Here is a 17,099-nt window from a genome sequence, read left to right on the forward strand (position 1 = left end):
GCGGCCAATAGGAGGGCGGGGACAGCTGAGGAGGCGACCAATAGAGAGGCAGGAACGTCTAAGGAGCTGCCCAATGGAAGGCAGGGACGGGCACAACAGAAGAGGTGACGAATAGCAGGGCAGGGACTGCCGAGGAACACCAATGGGAAGGCAGAGGCCGGCACGAAGCGGACGGGGGCCAATGAGGGAGGAAAGAGCGAGAGAAAAGAGCAAGGAACCAATGGGGGAGGAGGAGACTGGAAAGGGCGGAGCAAACGGAGAGGTAACCTGCCAACGGAGGAGGGGAGGACCAGGATGGGCGTGGCGAGGGATGGACCAATGAGGCAGTCGGGGGGGTAAGGCCCCATTCAAGACCAGGTGTAACGTCGCCAAGAGGGCGTGGCCAACCTTAAAGGGGCAGTGCTCCGCGCAGCAGGGCTAACGTGTGCAGCTCGGAGCTGAAGGGCGCCCTTGTTAGAGCTGGCCCCAGGGCTGCACGGGGCCCGGTGGGGAGCGGGGCTGGGCCGGAGCCAGCACTCGGGTGGCTCCGGGCGCGTTCCCGGCTGCTGGCACAGCACGTGGGTGGCCCCAGCTGGAGGCTGGTCGCAGGGATCCCCCCGCGGGGGCGCTCGGCTTGTTCCCCGCTCCTGCTCCCCGAAGTCCCGGAGCCGCCTGGCCCTGCAGGGCGCTGCACCACCTTGCCAACAGCGGCTGCCATGTCTCCGAAACGCTCTGTTCGAACTGGAACAGGTGCAGCTAGAGAAGGGAAACACGAGGGATCTGGAACTGCTTCCACACCAGGAGAGATTAAAGAGACTGGGACGTGGGAAAGAGACCACTAAGGGGGATCTGATGGAGGTCTGTGAAATCACAAATGCCCTGGTAGGAGGGAATCGGGAAGTGTTATTCCCTCCTTCACGTAAGACAAGAAGCAGGGGTCACCAATTAAATTAACAGGCAGCAGGTTTAGACCACTCTTGTCCACCAGCCCCTAGAGGGGTTCCCTGTAGCCAGACAGAGAGAAAGGAAATTCTAGCCATATATTAAGCTGTGTGGTTAACAATAGCTTGAGGGTTTTGTTTAAACTTCTCCCTTCCAGTTCCTGGGGGAATGGAGCTTCCAACTTCACGTACGTGGTATTCCCCAGACATTGTGTCTCATGGTTTAAGATGTGGGTTGCTTGTGTTCTGTTCTGAGCAAACAGTGGTACAACCTGTAATCTTATTTTGTATCCTTGATGGGAACAGAACAACAGCTTTCCTGCTTTGTGGGCCAACAGCAACTATAATTATTCACAATATATTCAAGACATATTGGCTATCTATACATCTCACAGTGAAAACCAGGCTGCATGAGTTCTGAATCTTCCTGGGGCAACAATGACCCACTGTAATAGTTTAACAAATGGGGGGGGGGGGAAATAAGAGAAGGTTTGGTGGAGGCGGATGTTGTGCTAAATATATTCGTGGCATTCCTCAGACGCTTTACTTCTCAACGCTGACATTCAGCAAATGGAGAGAATAGAGCTGGTTGCACTCATGACGTAAGTGGTGTTGCAAATTACACTGCACCATGTTTTAAAATAGGATTACAATCAGGGAACTATAATGACTGGGAAGATGCCAATGACCTCTGAGCAACACCTGAGGCACTATTGTGAGAACACTTTCCTGGGAATAGGATTAATGCTATGCTTGATTGATTCTTTGTGTGACAAATTAACCAATATCTCAACCCTAAATTATGCATGTTTTTGCATATCCCATTACACATCTAACTCCAGGGGCAGGTTTCAGTTCGCAAACGATTTCTCAATAAAAGCTTGAATGATTTTTATCTATAAATGTCAGAAAGGTGATATGGTTCATTATTCAATTATGGATTTTCTGAATGATCAAATCCGGCCTAAATTAGGTCTAATGTTTGAAGTCAGAGTCTAGAACATAGAACAGAAAATAAACTTTGCCCCATTCCCTGCCAGGTCCTAAATCTCTTCTTCACAGGTTTGCCAGGCTTGGATTAGACTCAGGAATTGATTGGTGATGATTAATTTGGTCCTGGGCATGTTCAGAGTCATATCTAAGGAAAGATCTCAGCTTGTAAAATGCGCTACTTTCACTACTCTTATCGTTCCCTATCTACAACAGGACAGGTGGTGTCTTATAAGCACAGGGATCACCATAGATAGGAACATTGGACTAACCATACTGGATCAAAGTATAATACTAGATGTTTTAAATGAAAGTGCATAAACCTCCACAACAGAGTTATGAAATAATCTCTCCATCAGAGAAGTTTCTTCCCAATGTGACACAGTTAGTGGATGATTTATCCTCTGGAGCATGAGGATTTATACCCCTTAGAAATCTTTATTCTGATCACTGTCAGCATGGATAGTGTCATCAAATATAATATAAATATCTATAAATGTGTCATTTTGTTTGATCTCCTGTGGCAACATGTCTGACAGGCTAACTGTGCTCTCAGTTTGAAATTTTCTGCCTTTCAATTTTAGGTGCTTGTTTGACAATGTAACAAGTGGGTGAAGGAGGCTGGCATCAGGGACCCATCGGAGGTGGGAGTCAACTTCCTGACAGTGAATGCGAGCTGATAGGTAGGGTGGGGATAGGCCGGGAAGGGCCCTGAAAGTGAAGACAAGTGGCGTATGTTTGATGCTGTAGGAAAGGCAGAACCAGTGGAGGGATGCAAAGAGAGGAGTGACGTGGTCAAAGCAATGCTCTCTGCAGCAGCATTTTAAATGGGTATGAGTGGGAGCAAGGTTTAATTTGTCAAAGCCAGAGAAAAGAATGTTGCAATAATGAAGACATGAGCTGATGAGAGCCTGGACAAGAGTTTTAGGTGTGTGGATGAACAGGAAAGGCCATATCATAGAGAGATTATCTAGAAAGACTCTGAGAGCCTGGGAGTGAGGGCCAAGAGAGAGGGCCGAGTGAAAGATGACACCCAAATTACAGTCCTGAGTGACTGAGAGGAGGGTGGCGTTGTCCACAGTGATCAAGAAGGGGGGGTGTGGGGAGGGCTTGGGGTAAAGTTTAAGGGCTCTGTTTCAGAGGCACCATTTCAGATTTTGGTAGCGGGAGGCAACTTTAACCATGATTCCCGGGGCAATTTTCTACTGCATCAATAGTCCACAGTCACTCAAAAACTAGCCCCAAAATAGCCCCATCTATTTATTTAAACAATTTTTTTATTAACACTGGGGTCTATGCCTTTAAAAATAATCACTATCTAGAGTTTCATTAAGTGATGGATGTTAGCAGCATAGATCTGTAACAAAGAAATGTTGGCAGCCAAATCTTACAACTTGTTCAGATTGGCTTAGGTTTATGTTCGCTGAAGAGTTTATACAAATAGTTATGATAAATACAAAGGATTAAGTTGGAAGGAGGTTTCTGGCGTGTTGCTGTAAGGATTTGATAGAGTAAACATCATCTCCTTGAAACTCACTGATCTGTGAGACTCTGCCACCCTCAGAAATGTTACAGAGTAGGTACAACGGGGATAAGACGAGGAGATACAGCAGAAAGCTGCAAAATGGCTGCTTGAGGGCAGGGCCAGCGCTTCCATTTAGGCGACCGCACCAGGATTTGGGAGGGCGGCAGACTGCTCCGGTGGACCTGCCGCAGGCAGGCAGGCAGGTCCACCGGAGCCGCGGGACCAGCGGACCGTCTGCAGGAATGCCTGCGGGAGGTCCACCGGAGCTGCGGGACCGGCGAGCTGGCCCTGCGCCTAGGGCGCCAAAAACCCTGGCGCCGCTCCTGCTTGAGGGGAGCAGTCCAGGGGCAGCAGCTCCTCAAAAGCAATCCGGGAAAAAGGTCCCAGAAAAGTGCACCCCCGCTCTGGGGAGATTTGGTGAGATCCTGGCATTAACAGAAAGATCGATGTTGCTGTGTCACAGCCTAAGGACCTGCCCCAAAGCCCAGGGTAGGCAAAGGAAAGACTCCCGCAGACACGTGGGACTAAAGGGCAGAATAAATGGCCACACTGGGGCACTGCCATTCATTGCAAAATTAAAGAGTTGGGAAAAATAGGCAGTTTTAAGTGTAATTTAAACGATATTTGTGGTGTGACAGCACATTTGTTTCTTGACAGCAGGGAAAGATCCCAGGTGGTCATTCTTCGGCAGGGCTTTTGCTGTCTGTGGGGATAATTATCCCCTGAATGTGCCTGGGGCAGCAGCCTCTGCCCCCCTCCCCCTCTTGAGCATCTGTGTGTCTCCTGGTGTCACAAGGGGCTGGCTCCTGCCTTTGTAAGATACGTGTCACCATGGGAAGGCGAGGGGCCGATCATGATGAAATCTGCAGCACCCATCTTCTGACCAAACCCAGAGGTTCTTCCCCCTGAGCCTGTTTGTTTCAGGAAAAGGAATTTGAAAAAAGTGCTGCAGAAGCTCCCAGCCCTGCTATAGGCTCTGCCAGATACACCTCTGCATTCCTATTGGCTGAGCAAAGAATAGCCAGCGGGGGGGGCACAAAACTCAAGGGGGCTGCAGCCCCCCTCTGCCCTACCTAAATGGTGCCCCTGCTCTGTTTTAGCCATGCTGAGATAGGGATGACAGCTAGACATCCAGGAGGAGATATCAGAGACAGGCCCCACTCAGATTCCTCTCTCTAAAGCACCTTGGGTAGGTATCAAATAAATTTGTTTTCTTGAAAATGGCTTCTTGTTGTGTGTGGATTTTTTCAACAGAGGAACAAATGTACAGAGCTACTAATACATAGTATTTTGTGCACTGGCACCCTCTAGTGTCCTGTCAGCAGCAAAACCATACAGCAGCTCGCCAAACCCACTGGCGCTCTCTGCTGAGTGGGTCGAACATAGTCCACCTTGTCCAGGGTCCCTTTCCTGCCTATGAAATGCATTTTATGGCCCACTGTAGCCAGTTTCAGATCCCAGGTTTATGATGAGCCTGATCCAGAGAGGTGCTGAGTGCCCACAGGCCCGTCAACATCCGTGAGACATTCCTTTAGGGGTCAGGATTGGTAAGGACCTTGTGGTTTATAGTTATCACCTTTGTCCTGCTAAGGTGTGCTGAGACTATTCAAAACACCATCTTCCCTTAGCACCACAGGCTTCAGCTGTGAGCCCAAAGTGATGCTTCGAAACACATGGAGACAAATCCAGACTTGTAAGCAGCTGGAACTCCAGGGAATTCAGTGCAGTTGTATCCACTGTAACATCAGGGCTGGCTCCAGTGGCTGAGCTAACTGGAAAATAGGTGTTTCCAGCTTAGAGGAGTTTGGAATAGCAGGGGTGCCACAACTCAGCACCGAGGTTCACTGAGAGTGGGTGCAGCACTGGGAGAGCAGAAATAAGACAGGACACTGTGGGTCAGCAATGATGTGTCCCAGCAGAGGGCTGGGATGGGGTCAGTCCCAGGAGTGGAATATCAAGGCCTGGTGCACTTCAGGACTGAGGTATATTGGCCAAATTTATGGGGGCGGAGAGGACTCATTTGTAGTTCCTATGTCACTGCAGTGACCCTGCTCGCCAATCTCCAAACATACGTTTCTGAGTTTGAGCCAGTTCCCAGTCACTCACCCCTGAATGCAGTCCCAGGGACTGCGAGCGGCTCGGCAGTGGGAGAAAGGGAGAGAATGGGATGGACTCCTGCCCCGGCACTCGAGGTCTGGAACAAAGCTCCCACTGGCTTGAATGAATGCAGGTCCAGGCCCCAGCTGAGAAGGAAACATAACTTATTTTTGGTTGAAATCAGCAATGGCTGACCGAGTAACATTCCTGTTAGTTACTCATTGCCTCAGCTAGTCCCATAAAACAGTGAGCAGTGCAGGAAGAATCCTTAGTTTCTGACCGATGTTCTGTGTACTCAGAAATTCAGCGGCGAAGGAACAAGGCCTTGAACCCAGTTTATCTGACTCACTTGACACTGAACTACAATAAAAACATTACAGTTCAGCCCTTATAAATGAGACGAGGAAAGTGCTGTGCATTTCTGAACAGGAGAAGCCCTTCACAGACTCTTCCCAAGGTAAGCAGCAGGGTTAGCTATCCCAAGAGAAAGGCCCTCTGCCACAGCAGTAACTTCCCATTGCTAGGAAAAAAATAATTTCTGCGGAAGGGGCGAACGATTTAAAGGGCCAGTCACTTTGATTTTAACATGGCGTACAACCAACAGGAAACTAAGACAACATCTTCCTCAGGGCCCCACCTGCCCATCAGCTGTGAAGGGCCTTTCTGGGAGAGTTTTACTCAGAATGTGTGATAGCAATGTATTATTATCCCATGCTGGCAGTATTCATAGAACCATGACACTCTATCCAACAGATCCTACCTGAATAGATCAGAGATGGCCCAGAAAAGCCGCCTACCTGCCCCTTACGGAGTACCTGTCCTTGCAGTTTTACTTTTGCCGTGTCTAGTCACAGGTAAGCAGCAAAGAAAAGCTGCAGCATATTTGTCTGAGCTTCTTAATATCTCCCGATGCTCTGCTTGACACTTGTCACTGGGTGTGTCCAAGGCGATGTGCTACAGCTTGATCCCTACATTTCGTATTTTGTAGTAATCGTTCCTACGCATAGAAAGAAATGATCTGCTCAGTATGGCATCATGAGCAACCAGAGAGAATGAAGAGGCTTCACCATTTTAAAAAGTATCATTCACACTGAATGAGACTGGCGAACTCCAAGGGTACAGAAATCAGAGGACTATGTTATTTGAACAATACGTGAAAAACGGAAGTCTGAATGCTTTAGCTACCTAGGAATACCAAGCAAGAGAAGAATGGTTTCAGGTTATTTTTGTGCCCCGAGAGTGCAATTGCCTTTGCATTTTCAACAGACTTTTTCAGTTAATTAAGACATAATGGGGACTAGAGTCTTGAGCTTTGGAGATAAATGACAACTTTTTTCCCATAGCGATTATTTTTCCCAGTGAAATCTTAGAATCTGACTCTGCAGTCCTTGAACAGCAAAACTCTACTGAAGCCAATGCCGACGTAGCTGGTGATCTAACTACCCAGTTATACTCACAAATGCAACTTGAGACAATAAAAAAAATTAGCACATAAAAACATCAGCATGCAAAATTGAGTACATAAAAGTGTGGCTGTGAAAAGTGAGCACACACAGTCTTTCAGGGAGGGTGGAATATTTGTTTTTACTGTGTCCTTTTGCTGGAGAGGCTAATCCATTTCCGCTGTATATGGTGGTGGCTGGTGGTTTTTTTCTTCCCATCCCAGATTGCTGCACCCAAGCAGTCAGCTGCAGTGTCAGGGCTCTGTGTTTGCTTGTGCTTTTAGAATGCTTACACCGTAGGATAGGCACCTTTTTTCCTGTTTTTGTAAATCTAAATAAATAAAAGAAAAGTTGTGCCTGCCCCATTGTGGCTGCGGTTTTAGAAGCTGCTTTAGAAAATGTAGTTATTAGACTTAAGTCTGACAACTCCATTCTTAACCAGTTCTCTGGGGCTTGGGCATTGTAAGAGCGGCCTGGTAATTATTAATATTGTCCTGGCCTGTGCAAAAGGTACAGATTGTGAAACCCACCATGTCCATTTCCCTTCCCAGGGGTGGAGCTGGCTATAAACAATAGTTCTGATAACCAAATACTATCCACAAAGCCTGGCCGTGAAGAGTCCCTGTGGTGCACTGTACGTAACAACAGCAGGGCGGAGGAATTACGCTGGTACCGAGGAGACAGGACTGTGAACTTGAAAGATGGAAATAAAATGAATACCACTAACATCTGCATACTTCCAGTCTCTGAGACCGACAATGGCGTCAGCTTTACCTGCAAGCTGGTGCGGAACGAGTCCATTCAGATCTCGGTGACTCTGGATGTCCAGTGTGAGTTAATGGGGGGGCTGATTATGCCAAATAGCTGTGGCAGTGTGAGATCAGTGGGTTTAACACACTGTGGGCTGCTCACTAGTTGAAGTCCAGACCCAACTGTTCTATATTCTTGTGCCTTGTCTTCCCTTGGAAAAAGTGTTCACTGATGTTAGGTGTTCGCTAATGTGTTCAAAATACACCTTTTTCCAGTGTCAACAAAACCCTCAAGCCAGATCCAACTTTAATTTAAATCAATGTGGGGTCTTTCAGTTTTCTTTGGTGGGAGCTGGATGAGGCCCTTGATTAAGAAGTAAATTTACTAGATATTGTTGCCTCCTCCACCTAGACTCCCACTTGAAAAGAGAGAGGAACAAAATAATCAGAGCACAAAAAAGGCCAGTCTCCTCTGGTATCCTCTCTGCTGCAGTGGCCACTGTGGGATGCTAGAGGAATATATCAAATCCTCCTAATGCACCTAGGTTCCAGACACTGGCCTGTGAGTAGCCTATGCCTGAATCAAGAGGAATGAGTGCCTGTCACTATGTCTTCCCTGAAAAAAGAAAAGGGTTGTGTTTCCAGTGGGATAACTGACATGTGTTAGCCATCCCACTGTCAAACCCTGGGAGTCACATGGCACTTTAGCTAGGTGAGCTCAGCCATGGGTGGGAGATGTAGGATTGATGGCACCTAGGTACATCATGGCAAAAACCACCTGCCCCTTGACTCCACTAGGATTTTGCAGCATGATGGTTAATTTGCATTAGTTATTATGCTGTAAAAACCAAGCTTTTATTCAGTGAAAGAGCTGAAAGGTGATGCCTGAAGCTTTGATGACATAAAGGTGACCAACTGTGCCTCTAGATGGACGATGCCATGTGATCAATCTCACCCCTCTCCTAAGTGGTGTCTGTTCTCCCTCCTACTCTGTCCAGCCCCACTTTCCCTGCTCTGAATGTATCAAGTTCCAGCAGTGCTTAGCAGTGCATGGGACAGCTATTAAATAAGTTAAATTCTGATCTTACAATGCATCCAGTTTAGATTTCTGACTGTAATATTTGATCTTACGACAGAAATTTAACACCAGTACAGCTCGTAGGAAAGACTGCTAAAAGCTGTAGCAGCAGAACTGTTTTATTTCGGTGTTTTGAAAAGCAATCAGGACTCCCTTTTAAAATTATGTCTGGAAATTACTGTTCCTAATGATGACTGCCCAGTTTGTTCAAATAGTGTTGTGAAGGGTTACATCATAATTGTTATTTGTGCATGCATCAGAAAGGTTTAAAGGGAATTCCTTTTCCCTTCAATAGTGAGTAGGTGTTTGTGGTTCTGGTAACTTTGTCATTAAACTAACTGGTTGTTGTGAACAGTTCCCCCTCTCCTAACTGGGGAAGACCCTCCTCCAGTAGAAGAAAAGAATGATGTGAAGCTGACCTGCCATGTGAATTCCAACCCTCAAGGTGAAATGGTTTGGTATAAAGACAACGGCCCCCTGACCCTGAAGAGAGGTCGCTATCAGATACACCACACCAGTGAGGTCTTCCAGTTGACTATCAAGAAAGTAGACAAATCTGACAATGGAACATACACTTGCGAGGCTAAATCTGTTCTCGGAGAGATGAGAAAGGAGTTCCACCTGACAGTTGAAGGTAACACCAATGAGTGCTCAGCTAAGTGCATAGCAACAGGAGCTTGCCTTATGCACCCGACTGGTTAATAATTATATGGCTACAGGAGCATTAAATGCTTTTCCTGTTCCACTGGTTATTTAAAAGTATTTGGAGAGTGTAAGCTGAAGGGGCTGCATCTCCCCATCTGATCTCCTTAAGCCAGATGTGTGCATTAGCACTTTCAAAGCATTCCAGTCTCTTCTTTACATTCATGCACATTGGCCAACTTGAATCCCAGCAATTAGTTGCCCTGAGCAAAATGTTATATTTTATACAGGCCCCAGTACACCAGTTCAGTCCATACTGGCAAATCCGTGGGCCAGTGAGGAGCCCCGTTTAAGTTGGCGAGGCTCTGTACAGTCACAGGAGTGTGATCCATTTGCAGCATCAGGGCACTAGATTATAAGCACTTTGGGGAAGGCACTGTCTCTTCTCTCATGTTTGCACAGTGCCTGGCACAATTAGCCCGATCCCGATGACGAGTGAACTCTGGCACGACTGTAATGCAAACAATATATAATAACTTGTTCTTTTCCCTTGATGGAATTCAGTAGAAATTAGAGCAGGAGTGGTTGTAAACAAGACATTTTATTTGAAGTAAGTAGGGCAATGACACGTGTATGTTTTGAATAGCAGGTTGGGGCCAGGGCTAGGTTGAGCAACAGCTAGAAATAGTCTGACACGAAGCTCACATGCTGATTGGCCAAAAAACTGGATGAAGTATAATAATTATAATTTGTGCATAGATAGCATGATGCAATCGAGGATCTCAGGCGGCTTGATAAATGTTAATTAAGCCACACAGCTCACCTTTGAAGGGGGATCTTCTTATTCCCATTTTACAGATGGGGAAAAATGAGGTAGAATGGGGCGCAGGGTCTTGCTCAAAATCACAGCACAAGGCAGCGGCAAAGACGAAATCAGAATTGAGAACTAAATCCAAGAGTACTAACTCTGGCTTCTGCTCAGACTACTGGCCTCTCCCGAGAAGGCTAGTTGTTTTGTTTTTTAAAGGATGTAAAACACTGTGAGGATCCTCTGCTTAACAGCTGTTGAGACGTTCGTTTCAAAAGCAGGCGGCTATGCCCTGTTCGGAAGGAAATCAGTAACTTTCTCCCATCCCTTCATTGGGTTGTTGACACAAAACTAAGAGGGTACATTTGAATTGTATCAATTTACAGAATACAAAGGTGCCACCAGGGCCGGCTCCAGGGGTTTTGCTGCCTCAAGCAGCCAAAAAAAAAGGAAGCCACAATCGCGATCTGCAGCAATTCAGCAGGAGGTCCTTCGCTCCGAGCGGAAGCGAGGGACCCTCCGTCAAATTGCCGCTGAATACCTGGATGTGCTGCCCCTCTCCGGACTGGCTGCCCCAAGCACCTGCTTGCTAAGCTGGTGCCTGGAGCCGGCCCTGGGTGCCACAGTAGGGATCTGTTGCATATGTTTTCCTAACAATCTACAACTATCTTAGGGCTGCAGTTTCCCACTCCTCAGTCTAATAAATAAATGGTTTTCTGGCTGCAGGGCTGCCCACAAGTCATTATCTCCTATCTCTAGAACCATCATAAAACCAGCTGTATTGGAGGCGTCAGGAAACACTACTACACAGCTGCTTATCCTTACTCTGTGTCTGTGGCCTGATGGCCTAGCCCAGGAGTGGCCAACCTGTGGCTCCGGAGCCACATGTGGCTCTTCAGAAGTTAATATGTGGCTCCTTGTCTAGGAACCAACTCTGGGGCTAGGTGCCAACTTTCCAATATGCCAAGGGGTGCTCACGACTCAACCCCTGGCTCTGCCACAGGCCCTGCCCCCACTTCACCCCTTCCTGCCCCCTCCCAGAGCCTCCTGCACATCACAAAACAGCTGATTGGGAGGTGTGGGGATAAAGGGGGAGGCGCTGATTTGTGGGGTTCCCGGTGGGTGGGAGGTGCTGGGACCCAGGGCGGGGAGCTGATGGGGGGCTGCTGATGTATTATTGAGGCTCTTTGGTAATGTACATTGGTAAATTCTGGCTCCTTCTCAGGCTCAGGTTGGCCACTCCTGGCCTAGCCGGAGAACCTGCTGGAGTGGCCACCAGTTAGTCAGTACAAAAGTCTGTCTGTTGTTGTTTACTTCTTTCTTTGTGAATGTTAGTACCCCATGAATATCCTGTGCGTTACAACAGGATTTGACCTCTGGTTTCAACACAGTTCAGGTCACAGTGTAGACAGGGACAGGAAGAAATCACTTGCTCTTTTTTGGACGTCTCTAAAATGACTTGCTTTATAGAAATGTATCAATCTGTTCAGTATTCAAATGGATGTTTTTTTCCCCTTCCAACAGATAGGAAACCAGTTTTTCCCTTGGAGGCCATTATTGCTGCCATCGTGGTGGTTTTACTCACTGTAATTTTTGGAATTGTGGCTCGAAGAGAAAAAATATTTAAGGTAATAAAAACATCAGTGAATCAGAAAACATCATAATGAGCTCAGCACAGCTACTGTTAAGAAAAAGCTCTGGTTAATCTCAGCCTTATTTTTGGAGTGAGGGGAGGAAAGGCTTAACACAACATGTCTGTTGCATCTTGGACTTAGAAATTAATCCGGAAAGGTTTCATATTCAGTTAATATAATGCGAGTTTGTACACTCAGACACATGATTCTCTTTAATGCGGGGGAGTGCATAGGTGTGTGTTGTGAGAGAAGCAGGGGCTGCTCCAGGCACCAGCACACCAAGTGTGTGCCTGGGGTGGCAAGCTGCGGATGGCGGCAGTCAGGTTGCCTTCGGCGGCTTGCCTGCAGCAGGTCCGCCAGTCCCGTGGTTTCGGCGGCAATTCGGCAGCGGGTACGCTGAAGGTGCAGGACCAGCGAACCTCCCGCAGGCATGTTGCCGAAAGCCGCCTGACTGCCATGCTTGGAGCGGCAAAATACATAGAGAAGATATTGAAATTTGCCATATACAGAAATGACAAACTCTGAATGGTCACCCTACTTCCTGTTTATCGTGGATAGCCTACATGAACTACAGCCTAGGCTTGTGCTTGGTCCTGTTCAAGCCTGCACGCTATGTCAAGGCCAGGCTGGGTTCCTAGATGGGAGACTCTGAAGTAAACAGTCTGTTGGATATTCAGGAGATGGCACTCTTCTCTCAGGCTGGATTTACCCCTTATATGCCCCAGGCACAGCATCTTCAGCGCTCCCCCTGCCTACAGCTGACCTCATGGTTTCGGTACAAAATGAAACTTTTAACTTTTAGTTGCCCCTAGAACACCAGCGCCCCTAGGCACGTGCCTACTCTGCCTAATTGGAAATCCGGCCCTGCCTGTACTGATCTCATGCACCCTGGCTGGGTGGCGGACGTACCGTCTTTCAGATATCAAGTTGGAATCCTTTCCATCCACCTCTGGCATTTTTCACAAAAGTACAGGTGTTGTCCTGTCTGCTTTCCAGTTTGGGCAATCATGGTGCGTCTCCCTACATGACTCAGTTAACATCTCCACAGCACTTTGAAATATGTTGTGCCCTATACTACAATTGCCCTGCAGTTTTCGGTCCGATACTGTTGTGTAGTGTTGCTGTATACTGTTTTGAGAACTGTTATAACCCAGCCCCCAAGGTGGCTGCATATCAGTGGGAGGTGAAGTGATTCCTGTATATTCCATTTGGGGCCAGATGGGATGAAAGGAACGGTACTAATGTAAGTTATGAATATACTTAGTGAAAGTCTTTCATTCAGAAATACAATAGTGACAAGATTGTGTTGCTTGTGTTTATTTTTAGTGCTCCAAAAAGACAAAAGAAACACCAAGTGAAACAGCTCTGTAAGTACCTGAGTCAATGATTTGTACACAGGCAGTCTCTCCTAAATGGATTTTATAACAAAAGCCCCTCCTGCTGAGTTCTAGTTTAGGGTGTTTTATTCTCTTAACATGAACAAATGGGAGGCAGTGTTGCCAATACAGAAGAGCATGGGAGGACTTAATGATGCTTTGTGCTGTACATTACCAGATGCTTAAGGGACCCTTTCTTACCCTTTGCCAGTTTCAACCAGTGCACTTAAAGGTGCTGTTAAGAGGAAGGCTACATAGTATAAAAACGGATGGCAGGCAGCATGGTCTAGTGGCTAGAGCAGACACCTGGCTCTGACACTGACTGGCTGAGTGACTGAGAAAGTCACTCATTTTTCATCTGTTTTTGTCTCTGTAATAGAGTATGAAGTGGAAACCATCTTACTTCCTTACCTAACAGCAGTGCTGTGTGGCTTATTCTATTAATGTTTGTATAGTACTTTGAAATCTTGAGATGAAAGGTGTTACAGTAATATAAAACATTATTATTATTATTATTATTAATGCAGCTAATATTAGTAAACCCTATGAATGTGGGTTAATTAGCTTGTGGTACAGAACATTTCATTTGCTGTTCTGTAACATATGGAGGATGCAATAGGAACCAAAGATCCATATTTTCCTTCTTTAAGCCTAGGCAGACCACACGAAACAAGATGATACTAAGACAAACTAAAAATGACCAATTCTAGATCCAACTTGCTGTCAAAGCAGATGCAAAATAATGCTGCAAAAGTATTATTGTGGCCAGCTGCCTGCACCTCTCCTTTTCCCTTCATAGATTACTTGTTCCAGGGGTATTACAACCCAGGGAGAGGAGCAGCAAGGAGAGTCAAGTACTACTTCCCGCAGATCACACCTCCACTCCAGTTTGTGGCTCTGGCCATGGATGATTATAGAGGGTGAATTCTGGGAGGCTGAAGGGGAAGTGAGCACCAAAGTTGTCCCTTGTAGTTTGCTTCCCTGCTACAATATTTTGGACATGCACTTGGGCAGAGCTCAGGGTGAATTCAGCACACTTTGCCTTACATCAGGTGGTGATTTACATCTATCCTTTTCATTTTACTCCAGGTGAAGAAATCCTGAGGTTACTGTGTGCACCTACAAAGCACCATCTGTAGCAAGATATATGCCCTTGTGTTAAGGGATGGGATTAGCCATTATAAATTGCAATAGTTACTCTAGTTCATATAGTTTCTTCTATATTTATTGTTATTTTACACAATGATCCTTTCAAAATGTAAATGGTTCTTTATGTATGTTGATTATAACCTACTGCTTTGAACACATTCCTTCTGGGGAGAGGATGACTACATTGCTTCCTTTTGGTCTGCCTCCATTTTTATTCCTAAAGGATGTTTGCATGTAATCAGGATCATTCTTTCTTAGGAGTTGTTCCTGTTGATTAGGCCCCAGTGGAAGTCACAATGAGTTGCCATGGAAATGATTATGTCGTCACAACCCGAAGAGCTTGATGTCAAGTGCACAAATACCAGTGGCAGATAATTTCTTACGAAAGGGAAGCTTTGGGGGCTGAACAGCTCAGTAGTTAGGTAATGAGAAAGAAAATCTCTCGTATGCTGGTTTAGCTCCCACTGTGACTAAATGTCGTTTAATGGGCCTCTGTCCAATTCCCAGTACATGGTCATCAGCACAATGGGCACTCGTTTTCTCCTTTGCTGCTAGTCCCCTCAGAAAGGCAAAGGCCTGAATCACCCATAGCGACTCACCCCTAGAGGTGGCCCCTTCCAGCCAGTGTTGAGGAACCCAGGTAGTACAGTAGATTAAGACAGCACTGCTGCTGCCTCCACTGTAGCTCCTCATTTGGAACAATGGATTTCAGGGCCTGGGGCAGTCACTCGAATACCTTTCACAAACACTATGTTAAAATAAACAATAGTTTTAGAATAAATTCTCCAGTAGTAAAATTGAGGGGTCATCTCCCCTTTCCCCACTGACCATGAGCTATATCAGCAGACAATTTTTCACAAGATTCCAGAAAACTTTTAAAGACTCATCACAATTTGACTTGGTACACATACCCCATGTGCTATAAATAAATTCCAGTCTCTGATGGGCAAATATCCTTCTCAGAAAGTGGAAAGATACTGTTTCTCAACAGGAAGGAGTTTCTCAACCATTGTAAAATTGAGTCTGTCCTTGATTGATGGAGTAACACTATTCCTGTCAATTTAACATTAACTAGCTATCAGGGAACATTGTAGCATAATAACTTTAGTACAAACAAATTCTCTTTATTACACACAATAATTTAAATTGCTTTCTATGCAATGAGTAATCCCCTTTACTAAGTCTGACTAGCTATTTTTCACTACAAGATTGAAAAGTGCTGTATAAACTCCATGAGTTTATAATTAGTTTATTTGCATCTGAATTGCAGAGATGCTCAGAGCCTGCAGCTCCCACTGGTCTCCGTGGGGGCTGTGGATGCTCACTATCCCTGAAAATCTGGACCTAATTCCAAAGCCATCAGCTAGAAAGTGAAGTCTTGTGATTCTGTTCAATGAATGAGAGTAGGGTTCTGGGATCAGTGAAAGGGTTCCATCCTTCCTAGGCACCACTGGGATATGCTCTGTGAGGCCTTACTGTGCTCCACCATGCAGGGGAATTTTCGGGGTGAGACCAGACCAACGGATCAGTGAAAAAACAGAGTGAGGGTCTATTCTCCCCTTGGCATACAAGTGCAGCAGCCACAGGGCCTACCTTGGTAGTGAGGCTGTAGTTTTGGTTGTGCAGGTGCTCTGTTGTCACCCCATTGCATGGGGAAAGATTTCTTCATACTCACCACCACCAGTGAGACTGGTTACACAGGCTGTTTGCTGGGGACAGGATTTGCCTTTTCCTGCACCTGTCACTAACTCAAAAAAGAAATATTGAAATGAGATGTTGGGAAATGAAGAGGAAATTTAGCAACAGCAAGTTCCTGACAACAACCAAACTGCACTATCTAGTGAAGTACTTTGCTTGTGAACAAAGAATCTCATTTACAGACATAAATGGGTAGTCATGGGTAGATTTCCCCTTGAACACTTGAAAAAGAAAACTTGGGAAAACAATTAAACAAGAGATGGGGAAGCATAAATATACCCCCAAGAGATACAAGTTCATAATTTTTGCAATCCCTGTCAAATGTTATTTCACTTGTGTAACTACACACCCAAATGATCAGCATTGTGACAGTTGCAGAGACCCAGCTCCTGATCCAGGAGTCTTTGAGTTAACATCCAGATTTAGTTTCTATACCCTGCACCTGTACAGGTGAAAAGAGTTGAGGCAGCGCTCCTCCTGCTGAGAGCAATCAGGAGCTAAAGGTTGACATCAATGAGCCCTATAAAAGTGGCTCACTGAGCTACAAAAGAGGAAGGTTATCAGAGTATGACCTGCGTTTGAAAATGTGGTGGCAGGGCAGTAGTCTGAGACATTAGATTATAAGAAGCTGTTTTTTTTAAATAATCTATGTAAGGTACTTTGATGTTCTGTTTAAAACTCTGGGAATTTGTTTGTTCAAAACTGTTGAAATGAAATCATAGCAATGACAGTTTGGAAGAAGAGCGGTCTGTCAAGTGCTGTGTTGTTGGACAGGCTTGCCCCGTTTCTGTCTAGGCATACGCCCTGGTCGTCATGTAAAGTAGGGGTGTCAACGCTGTATTTAAAAAAACAAGGGACTTTTCTCAGCACTCCCACCCCACCCCACTTCCTGATATTAATTATGGTTGCTATTGCTAATGCTGGGCAGTGCTCACCCACAGTGCACAGAGGTGTTTCCTGGTGCTTTTCCCGGCACTCAATAACTCTAGAT

At 46.0% G+C, this 17,099-nt stretch overlaps 1 protein-coding gene across 4 annotated transcripts; it reads left to right on the forward strand.

Annotated features, from left to right (window-relative positions):
- Nucleotides 1-466: 466 nt before the first annotated feature.
- TMIGD1 (transmembrane and immunoglobulin domain containing 1) lies at nt 467-16,836 on the forward strand. Of its 4 annotated transcripts, none has more exons than XM_050929017.1 (8): nt 467-861; nt 5,832-5,989; nt 6,286-6,386; nt 7,526-7,804; nt 9,157-9,435; nt 11,776-11,879; nt 13,212-13,252; nt 14,351-16,836. In XM_050929017.1, the coding sequence occupies exons 3-8, from the start codon at nt 6,308-6,310 to the stop codon at nt 14,352-14,354; spliced, it is 786 nt and encodes a 261-aa protein (XP_050784974.1). In that variant the 5' UTR covers nt 467-861; nt 5,832-5,989; nt 6,286-6,307; the 3' UTR covers nt 14,355-16,836. The 4 variants fall into 4 exon arrangements, with proteins under 4 accessions (XP_050784974.1, XP_050784973.1, XP_050784972.1 ...); XM_050929018.1 differs by lacking the exon at nt 467-861 and adding an exon at nt 1,479-1,522; XM_050929016.1 differs by lacking the exon at nt 5,832-5,989.
- Nucleotides 16,837-17,099: the final 263 nt, after the last annotated feature.

Source organism: Gopherus flavomarginatus, chromosome 19 (genome assembly GCF_025201925.1).
Source record: "Gopherus flavomarginatus isolate rGopFla2 chromosome 19, rGopFla2.mat.asm, whole genome shotgun sequence".
Lineage (NCBI taxonomy): Eukaryota > Metazoa > Chordata > Testudines > Testudinidae > Gopherus > Gopherus flavomarginatus.

Bases quoted from the DNA above. Each gene is read 5' to 3' on its own strand.
- TMIGD1 (XM_050929015.1), top strand. From the start codon at position 1,491: ATGGAGAGAATAGAGCTGGTTGCACTCATGAC. The intron at 6,387-7,525 runs GTAAGCAGCAAA...TTCCCTTCCCAG, and splicing joins TTTGCCGTGTCTAGTCACAG to GGGTGGAGCTGGCTATAAAC. The intron at 7,805-9,156 runs GTGAGTTAATGG...TGTTGTGAACAG, and splicing joins GGTGACTCTGGATGTCCAGT to TTCCCCCTCTCCTAACTGGG.